The sequence below is a fragment of the Talpa europaea genome (assembly GCF_964194135.1).
Source record: "Talpa europaea genome assembly, chromosome: 10".
NCBI lineage: Eukaryota > Metazoa > Chordata > Mammalia > Eulipotyphla > Talpidae > Talpa > Talpa europaea.
Window position 1 is genome coordinate 70,229,121 of NC_140077.1, and position 10,737 is coordinate 70,239,857.

Below are 10,737 nucleotides of genomic sequence, written 5' to 3' on the forward strand. Positions count from 1 at the left end.
TGGATCTCAGCCTCGTGGCGACTCCCTGTGACATCAAGATAAATTCCAGGGGCCTCCCTGGTGGCGCAGCGGGTTGAGCACAGCGCTATGAAGCTGTCCGCAGCCTCTGCAGCGTGGGTTCGATTCCCAGCCGGCCAGGGAGAGTCCCACATGGCACGACAGACCTCTTCTGTTGCACCTGCTGCTCCCCTCAGCAGTGCTTTTGATCCTGTTCTGCTCCCTGTTCTGCTCCCCGCTCTGTCTCTGGTGAATTCTCTCACCTTCCCATGCCTCTAGCCTGTACCCCATCTACTGTATAAATAAAAAATAATCTAAAAAAATTAAAAAAAAAAGGATAATTCCAGGACCTCCCTGATGGCGCAGGCAGTTGAGCGCAGCACTGTGAAGTGTCCACGGCCTCTGCAGCACTGACTGGTTCGATCCCAGCTGGCCAGGGAGATACCCACATGGCAAGCAGACCTCTCTTGTCTCCCTGCTGCTCTCCTCAGCAGTGTATTTCAGTCAGTCTGCCTGTTCTGTCCCTCGCTCTGTCTCTGGTGAGTCCTCTCATCCTCCCACACATCTGGCCTGTCCCCTGGTTCTTGTATAAATAAATAATAAAATCTAAAAAAAGAAAGAAAGATAAATTTCAGGCAATGAAAGGAAATGAGGGGAGGGAACTTTACTTTTAAAACAGCAAAAGAAGAAACAAAAAAATTAAACCCACTTTATTATCAGACATTGCAATCAATAACTCCTTTACCCGCGATCCTTTAGAAGGCCAGGACTGCAGTGAGGAAACGTGCATCTTAATGTCCACCCTAGGCGTGACAAGGCTTACTCTCCCATCAGTCACGGAGTGTACACGTGCTATTATGTCTATTTTTTAATCTCAAAGCATTGCCAAGAGAAAAACCAGATGGTAGCGGTGGTGAGTGGCGGCTACATGCAGGGTTGGCTGATTCTGAAAACAGCCTGGAGGCGTGGGTGTGGCCTTCCTTTTTTAATTTCCGTTTCATCGAGGTAAAGTTAGCAGATGATGCTTGTAAGGTATGTAAGGAAACATCCTGGTGACCTGCATATAATCAGGTGTGTAGGGGAATGAAGTGTTTCCTTGAGGTACTTGACAAACTGCACTGCATGAGGTGAAGGGGACAGTGTGTTGACTCGACACAGTCAGATGCTGTCGCATGGCCCCACCAGCAGGGCTCAGACCATCGCGTGTCACAGAGCTGTCACCCTCCTTCGTAGTGGGAGCAAGTAAGGCCTGGTGTCTTAGCAACGTGGAAGCTTCTGTGGCAGGACTAGAGTCTAAAATCGAAACCCTATGCAAAGGCTCCCCAGGCTTTTACCCCTCAACGGGCCAGAGGCCAGTGGCCTGGAATGGCATCGCCCCCCTCCCAGCCCTGGTGCTGCAGTGTCTTCACAAGTTTGGCTCTTTCAGGTTCTACGCTGAAGTGCTGCTATTAAGGACTTGTCTTTCTTGGACTTTTCTCACTGAACATAATGACCTCGTGGTCATGGTCAGCCATATTGGCACAAATGGCAGGGTTTCCTTCTTCCCCCCAGCTCAGTATTTCACACACACACACACACACACACACACACACACCCCACATCTTCTTTTTCCACTGGCTGACACTTCGGTCAGCTCCACATCTTGGCTATAGTGAAAAATGCTGCAGTGGACAGAGTGCAGACACTTCTCTGAGATACTATTTTCGTTCCCTTTGAACATTTCCTCTCCAGGAGCAGGACAGCTAGACCACACATTTTTGAGGACCCTCCAGATTTCCATAATATTTGAACCAGTTTGGGTGAATGGTATGTAAAGTGATCAACCAGTCAATCTCTTTAGAAAGAGATGAGTCTTCCACTGGAATGAATACTCACCCCAAAAATGAATTCTCACATTTTTCATACATCAAAATTATGCCAAACACATACTAATAAAGACTTGGCCATCATCTCAGATTGACAGACTATAAGAGGCTGGACCTCAGAAATAAAGTTGTGGGGCTCATAATAAACAAACCAAGGCAATAAAGATTCAGGAATGTCGCCCACGATCAAAAGTCGATTGTCACAAAAAAAATACCTAGAACAGCAAATTGCATCTAAGAGAAAGAAAAAATAGATTTTTCTTCATTTCTATGAAAATCATAAAATTGTTTTCTAATGCCTTAGCATGATTTAATAGAAGTGTATTTCTCAAACTATTCTTGGAGGTAATACTAGGATGGCTCCTGAAATATCCATCTCAGCAAAATGGAAACAAGAGATAGATAGAAAATGACATGTTTATTCACAGTCACCGTTTCCCTCAGGCAAACCCTGGTAGGCAAGTCATGGGAACTGGCACACTCGTCTACGATGCAGATGCAAGGAACAGAGAGGAAGTAGACATGGGGCCACAAGTGTGCGCATGTGTGTATGTGTGTGCGTGTGTGTGTGCAAGCTCGCCTGAGTCACAGAGTACATGCCTGAGACCTGAGGCTGTTTGTCAAGGTGGTGGGGGCACTCGTGGTAAGGTCTGGACTCTCCCACACATCTGCGGAGGGAAAGTGGCTGTGATGTGTTCCCATCAAAGCGCACCCACCGAAGGAGGACTTGCTTTCCAACAGATCTGGGAAACCTTTTAAAATCCCTTTAAAGTCCTAAAATAAAGTCCTTTTTCCCTATGTTTATTTTGACCATTAACCTAATGATTTACAGATTCTGTTTCCTTCTTCTCAAACACAGCAACACAACTTTAGAATCATCTTAAATTCCGTCTCCTCTAAAGCTGCGTGTAATCGCCGCTTTCACTCCACTAGCTGGCCTGTGCAGATCACCGCTGCGACAGCTGCTCCAAGAGCAGACGCTTACGCTGTGCCTGAGAAGCACAAAACTGTAAACATCCCCTATTAACACTGCCAACTCCTCCAACCATGGGAAGCCACTCCGCTCCGTCACTGACCTCCAGCACTCGTTCTTTGCCTACTTAAGCCATCCAAGGGCTCACACCACTGTGGCTGCAACTCCACACTCCTGTTTCTGATGAGCCAGACTTGCGCCCGAGAGCCAGCAGGCACCGTGTGTGCAAACAGGCACCGTGTGTGCAAACAGGCACCGTGTGTGCAAACTGTTGCCTGTGACCTCCACTTTGAAGTGGAGATGTCCACTAAGGGCATCTGTAAAGGCGGGATAAGAAGTGCAGGGGAGAGGGCCTCCCTGGTGGCACAGGGGTTAATACGCAACTATGAAGCAATCCATGGCCACTGCAGCACACGTTTGATTCCCTGCCGGCCAGGGAGAAACCCACATGGCGGGACAGACCTCTCCTGACTCGCCCGCTGCTCCCCTCAGCAGTGTACTTCGGTCCATCAGCCTGTTCCGTTCCCCGCTCTGTCTCTGGTGAATCCTCTCACCATCCCCCATCTCTGGCCTGTACCCCAATTCTTGTATAAAAATAAGTAAATCTTTAAAAAAAAGAAGAAGTGCAGGGGAGAAAGGAGGTTTGCCCTGTGCTGTGTGGCGGCTCACAGGCGCTGCGGGGCAGTGCAGGGTCGGGGGAAGGCATCTGCTAGGCCCAAGAAGGGATCCTGGGCATGCACTTGCTGTCTGCGGTGGAAATCAGGGACACCTGTGTGGGTGCCCAGCATGCGCACTCCCTCTGTGTTTCTCATGAGAAGGCTATGAACCTTAAAGGACTCCTAGATGTGTGCCCCCTGGGGCCAGCAGAGCCAGCAGCCCTGCTTCTCCACGGCACCAGTCACCACGCTGGGGCACCCCCTTCTAGGTGAGTATTCCAAAATAGACGTGAATCTCGTGCTTCTTGTCCTCTTTTTAGAATTTTGCTTTAAAAAAAAAAAAAAAAAAACCTTCCAGGCCCCAGCCCCCCAGGAGCTCTCCTCCCAAACATACTTCCTTTCGCCCCTGCTGTGCTCCACGCTTCTCCCAGTTAAAATAGTCTGAACAGCCCTTTCTATACTTACCCACAGACTCATCTTAGTCTATTTATTTCTCTCCTAAGCAGCCTTCACTTTAAGACACATGTTCGCCCCCATGCCAGCGCCCCGTGAGAGAACCATGGGTGTCGCTCTTCACAGCAGACCCTGGAGTGGCCCCCCCACGGGGCTGGGAAGGGGTCACTGTGGGCCTGTGGCTTGACTTGATCATCGCTCACGAGGTATACATTTTCTCCTCAAAAGACTTAGTCAACTTACTGTTCACAGATGTTATCCTTCGTCCCACCTTTGAGCCACTCTTTCATCAGTTTTCTAGCTGTGCTTCTGCTATTCTGAGCTCATTCAGGTCACACCCTCAAGCCTCAACTATGTGTATGCCCTGAGTGTCCTGCCAGCTCAAATTTTCCAGTGAACTGGAACACCTGTAGCTTTGACTACTGCCCTGCAAGCTTTTCAGCTACTAACATGTGTGATTGTACTAGTAAGTTCAGAATGATGAGACAACGCTCACCACAGTAACCTCTGCACTTGATGCAGACACCCCTGGGCCAACTCAACACAATCCCATAAAGGTGCAAAGATCTTGTGAAGATAATATGGATCCCAGAAGTCTGATTTTCAATAAATTCCTAATGACAGCGATTTCCTCCTTCTAAAAAATGTAAATCAAGGGTTTCCATTTCTGAGGCTTCCATGAAGATTCCCTGAATGCACATCATCCTTTTCCTCAGAGCTTGGACTGCAGCTGCACTTATGGTCATTTTGTTCAATCTCGCATTAATCTCTACAAGCCCCTTCATGTCAGGGATTAAGCAGCTGAGGGGAGGAGGGCATGAAGTCAGCTAAATAGAAATGAAATCCAGGAAGCCCAGTGTCTGTGCAGGTCTAACTGTGCTCAGAAAGCAGGAACTGGGCCTCCCTGGTGATGCAAGGGGTTAAGACACAACCTATGAAGCTGTCTGCAGCCTCTGTAGCATGAGTTTGATCCCCCAGTTGGCCAAGGAGCAACCCACATGGTGCAGCAGACCTCTCCTGTCTCCCCGCTGCTCCCCTCAGCAGTGTACTTCAGTCAATCTGCCTTTTCTGTTCCCCACTCTGACTCTGGTGAATCCTGTCACCTCCCCACACACACACCTCTGGCCTGTACCCCAGCTCTTGTATGCATAAATAAATCTTTAAAAAAAGAGAAAAAGAAAGCAGGAACTGACGGCTCTAGCGACAACTGTCTAACCCTGCAGGAGAGCTTCACTCTGCCTTCAACCTGCATTCACCATTACATATGAACACGATCTAAAAAGACGAAAAAGCGAGCACTCCTGATACAGCTGTCTCTCCAGCCTTCTCTGCTTCCTTCTACTGTCGCTTAGTGAGTCAGACAAGCAAACTTGGAAAGCTTCGAAGCACCTGAGGAGGTATCCGAAGGCTCGACCCAACAGGCAAGCGTGAACGTGAAGGTCTCCCTGTCAGGCACATCACTGGCAAAACAGGATATGAATCCTCCAAAACATCGTGCTCAGCAAACAGGCTTGGAGCGCAAGGTGTGACCTTGGAACAGTGTCACCCCTCTACGCAGAGCAGGTGTGACAACCACAATGCAGGGGAGGAGTGTGACTGCTCCCTCCAGACCTATCACACAGCCCCATCACCAGCTTGAAGTCCATATTTCAAATGGTTTTTGAAAGTCCAAATTCTGCCTTGAAAATCATGGAGTCACAACATCTCAGAATGGGCCTGATGGTTCCAAAGCCCATGGTAAACTACAAGGGGCAGCAAAAAGCACACACTTCTCCTCCAATTTACCCTTCTTTTTCAATTAAATAATGCTAACCAGAAAGCTTAAGTAAAGATAATATCTAGCAAGTTAACCACAAAGCTGATTTCTTTTTTAATTTCCACCAAACATTGTGCAGAGAATCTTCTGATATTCTCATGGAAGAGACAGAAAAACGTGGACAGGGTGAAGTAAGGGGAAAGGCCAGATCTCTGCAGAGCAGCTTTATCCTGAGGTTTCAAATAATTCAGATTTGCGTTTTGGAAAGACAAAGCAACAGTTTGGAAAGAAACTGAAGACTGGAGATAAGAAGACGAGTCTTAAAAATTAGTGCAAGTCTCGTCACGAGAGATCTGAGAACAAACTCACATGTGCGAGGCACCAAGCACCCCAGATCCATCTGAGATGCAGACTCGGCAGGACTTGGCCATTAGCAGGATGGGGGCAGTAGGGACGAATAGAGACGGGGTTGATTTCCAGGTTTCTCACTCAACTGTCTGGTTACAACACGCCACTCAGATGGTGCATTTGCATGGAGTAGGGGGCGCAGGAGCTGGCAGTGACAACGATTTCAGTTTAGGACATTCTGAACGTCCCAAGCTAAACATTCTGGGTCTCTATGGGAATTCCAAGATACCTAACTATGCTTAGGAGCTGTAAATTAGGACAATTCTGTGTACTTTGAATTTATGAATCATGGATGATAATTAATTGCTCCAGAAAACAGAAGGAGGACAAGTAGATGGATAGAAGTTAGTGAGTGGCAGGTTTTGGTAAAATACAGCTGGGCAATGGCTGCCATCCATGAGGACACCGTGCGGAAACCCCGGCAACCGTTCAAGTCTACAGCAAGCACACTCTGTATTGTGATACTGCACAAAGCCTACAGAGCACAACAATAAAGAAGACGTTATTTTCGAGGAATTTGTGGTCGCAGTGGGAGACACACATAAGCAAGTGACTCCAGCACCTTCGGCGTGCACCCCTGGAGCAGCGTGTCTACAGCAGAGAGCACAATCAGAATCAAGAACACCAGGTCAAGCCCTGGAGGGAAGACGGAGAAGCAAGTCTAAGAATGGACAAGAACTTCAAGCCAGGAAAGAGCCAGCGGAGTCGGACTGGACAGGCAGCTGGAGGAGAGCGTGCTGGGTGACAGTGACCAGGCTTGATGGCCAAAGGGTGACTGTCACCTGCGGTCATCAGGGCTCTAGGGTGGCAAGAACTCTGTGTCTGCTCTTAATATCCCCGAGTACTTTCAAACTGAGCCTGGACCTCAGAGAGGGGGCATCTTCATCTCTGCTGGGACAGTGTGAGCGCAGAGTCACTGCTCTGTCGGGGTGTGCCTGGGCGTGGACGAGCAGGGTTCTGTCTGACACAGGAGATGTGTGACTGCTTAAGACTATAAAACACCGGTTTTTCAGAGGCAGAAAAGAAAGTAATCCTTAGTACTTAAAAGTCTAAACTCAGGGTTAAAAACATGAGGGCAAAGCTGGTAAGGGTAGAGTCAGACAAGCAATCTGTTGTTCTATTCAAAACATGGTCAGCTGTGTGCAGCACTGAGGCCATGAGCTAAAAAATCTGGGTGAAAGAGCCTGGTTTGGGTCAATTACCATCTCCTCCTTGCCAAGATGAGGTTCCAAAAAGACCATTCTAAAATCAAGCCATGTGAATAGGAGGGGAAAGACAGCTCCAACACACACTACCCAGTGTCCATCTGGCAAAGACTGGCCCACAACAACATTCCACAACACAGGCCCCTGAGAAAGAACAGGGTATGTTATTTAGAAAGAAAATACTCTAGAGTTGCCTTCAAAACACAGAGACCCATGCTCCTGAGAGAGCTGAATAGCCAGACAGACGTTACTGCCAGGCCAGTGTGGGCTCACACACAAAGCTCTGCGAGCGATCAGGACCACAGCCCACGTTAGCGATGCCGCTCAGTGCAGGCCAACGTGTACATTCAGTCAGCACAGAACTGAGCACTCTCACACCAGCAAAGACAGCAGTGGTCACACTGTGTTGTGATGACACTGTTAAGATCACCTGTCCCTTCCTCGGAACGTGTTCCCGGACACACACCTGAGGACAGGTGAGTCCTGTTGGCTCGCGGGGGGGCAGGAGCCCCGGGATGCTTTCAGAGCCACTTCCTTGGAAAGAACATTGCATGAGATGCCTGCTTGGGCCCCCAGAATGCTAAGGTGTCCTCAGAACACAGTCCTCACCCAGAGCTCATGCCACATCCAGACACAGCGTGGGATGGGGGTGGGGTGAATCCTTCGGTCTTCAGTCTGCAAGAAACAGTGAGACCAGCCTGACCTGGCATCTTTGCTTGAAACACCAATGTTAACTATGCTTTCTTGCCAAACTAGGAAAGACTTAAACAAATGCTTAAGTATGAAAATATTCATGAGTGTCTCATAGAAGAATCTCTAGAAAATGAGCATTTTTTAAAATCTTGTTCTTCAAACATGCCAGCAGCAGGGAGCATAGCAAACTGCCATCAGCTGACATGAAAGGCCACCAGTCACCTGTTACTGGGGGTAGGGGGAGGCCTGGGGAGAACTGGCCAAGACTGGATTTTAAGTAATCGCACTCTAGGAACAGGATCCTCCCTGGACACTGTTTGGCTAATTCTTTCTTACACTCTTCATAAGGCTTTTCACCTTTACCAAATCAAAAGAAATTTTACCACAAAACCATTGGGGAAATAAAGTACAGAACTCGGTCTCTGGTGTCTGAAGCCTCAGTGAGGGGCTGGAGGTGCTACAGGGGACACCAGCCGCGGGACTCCCGCTTCTGCTCCCAGGCGCCACCGCCCCGGCTACACAGACCCTGTGAGTGTCTGAGTGCATGCCTGCCCATAGTCACCCAAGTTCCTAAATAAATGAGATAAACACAAACCCAGTTGAAGCAATTTGGGAGTTCTAGAGACTTGACAGAAGTGTCTGCCTGCTGCCAGTGACGGGCCACCCAGACAGAGGCGCTGGGCAGCTGTACTCAGGGGCTCGCAGGGATCTAATGGGAGCCCAGCACAGCCGCAGACACTCAGCCCCCTCCTCCTGCCAGGGAGGCCCCACAGGCTGGGGTGCTGCTCGCAGACGTGGCCATGCATGGGGTGGTCACTGTCCTTAAACACGAAGCAAATTTAGACATTTCACACCAGTACAGGTGTTTGGAACAAGAGAAAGATGCACTTTGGTGCAAACTGCCTTCCGTAGAAACTTAATTTACTGAACTACTTTTTGAGATTAGGACGGTGGGCACAGAGAGAGCCAGTGGGGTCTAAGAGCCGGCGCGCCCAGCTAACGTGTATTTACCTTCCTTTCCCAGAGAAAAAGCAGTTTTGAGTGTTAGGAGAAAACCACTTGAGGAGGAAATTAACCTCACCCAAATTTCCTGGCCCCACAATAGCCAAGGGGGGGGGGGGTGGACAAGGACCAAGAGGTGCCTGGCAGGCGCCAGCTCCGCGGCAGGGAGAGCTGGAGGAGTATCCCGGCAGCAAACCTTGGGTTGAACAGGAAGGCAGTGCGATGGGGGGTGAGCTGCTCAGAGCAAGGTCGTGGGCAGGACTCCCACCCCGCGCCCCGCCTGTCCGCGGGTCAGCGCGCAGCCCCCTCTGCGCAGCACCTGTGGGCCCGACCGGCTCCCTCCGCGGGCCCGGGCAGAAGCTGCCAGACCCAGGGCCGAAGCGGGGCCTGGGGGCCGCTGGGGCCGCGGGGCCGCGCCTCCCCCGCCCGAGCTGCGCCAGGAGCCCAGTGCTCCGGACACCGCCCTCCGCGCGCCACAGCTGCCCCCGCGCCCCCGCGCCGCCTCTCGGGCCCCTCGCGCCGCCTGGCCCCGCCACCTACCTTCAATCGCCATGATGGGCTCGCCATGGACCGCACCAACTGGCTGGCGGGCGGGGGCCGGCGCGCGGGGCCGCGGGCCGCGGGGAGGGCGGCGCGCGGGGGCGCGGGGACCCTCGGGGCGGGGCAGGGCGCAGGTTGGCTCGGCGGCGGCGGGGGCGGTGGCCGGAGGCCGAGCCGGGAGCGCGCGCCGCGGCAAGTGGAACCTTCCCGGCCGCGCACGTGACCGCCGCGCCCCGCGCCCCGCGCCACCCAGCCCGGGCGGGTCGGGAGGGTCCCGAGCGCCTGGCGAGCGCGCAGGCTGCAGGGTCGGGAGCACGCGGAGGGCGCGCCGGGCTGGAGCTGGAGGCCGGTCAGCACCATGGACAGGGCCGGGCCCAAGGTGGCTCTGGCCCCTGCCTGGACTCCCTCAGGTTGGGTGACCTGGTGATCGCATCTGCTTTGCTCTGCCTGAATCAGCCAGATCCTTGCCTGGGATCTCAGCCACCCTGGGTGAGAGTCAGCCAGGAGCTGGCAAAGAGCAAGCGAGAGGGATCCTGAGGACAACAGCTCCTCCCCAGCTTCCCTTCTCTCTCTCTCTCTCCCTCTCTCTTTCCTCCCCACCTCATCTCTCCCTCCTCCCTCCCTCCCTCTCTCTGATAAAGCTCCCCCCTCAGCTTGATTTTCCCCTTGGAAATGAGTTGGCGAGTGTCTACATGTTGTAAACATACACTGAACCACACAAAAGTAGGGAAAAGACAGATGTCTTGACAAAGGGCTTGAAAGTCCATCTCTGCAGCTGTTTTAATTTTGCAAGACCACACACATCCCCCATGGCCACCACCCTGAAACCCCGCACAGCAGCCCCTTCTTACCTGAGGACTTGAACCACTCATATATTTGCCCAGTTCTCAACTTCATGGCCTGGGGGCCTGGCCAGCGAAGGGCATGGACTGCAGGGACAGACGGGAGAGGTGAGTCTGCCTGGTGGAGAACGTGAGCTGCTGGGGCAGAGCGGCTGTGCGGGGACTGATGCAAAGAACAGAGCTGTGCTTATGTAAGTGCGCCTGCGGAACTGGAGCAGAAACCTCCTTTCCCTGCTTCTTTGTAATCCCCCCCACCCTCCCAGTTTATAGACACTCATTCTTTACCAGTTTCATTAGTTCAGGGAATATTTGTTGAACTGGGCAATTTTCTACCCTGACAACAAGCA

The 10,737-nt window shown here is 51.5% G+C and overlaps 1 protein-coding gene across 1 annotated transcript in view; it reads right to left on the bottom strand.

The window, feature by feature from the left end:
- The window catches only part of SYT14 (synaptotagmin 14), a gene marked incomplete at both ends in the record, with an annotated part of 119,978 nt that extends 110,417 nt beyond the window's left edge, over positions 1-9,561 (bottom strand). The window contains one exon of the mRNA XM_084245502.1: positions 9,549-9,561. Coding sequence (XP_084101628.1) covers positions 9,549-9,561 — 13 coding nt within the window. The remainder of the gene's footprint in view (positions 1-9,548) is intronic.
- Positions 9,562-10,737: the final 1,176 nt, after the last annotated feature.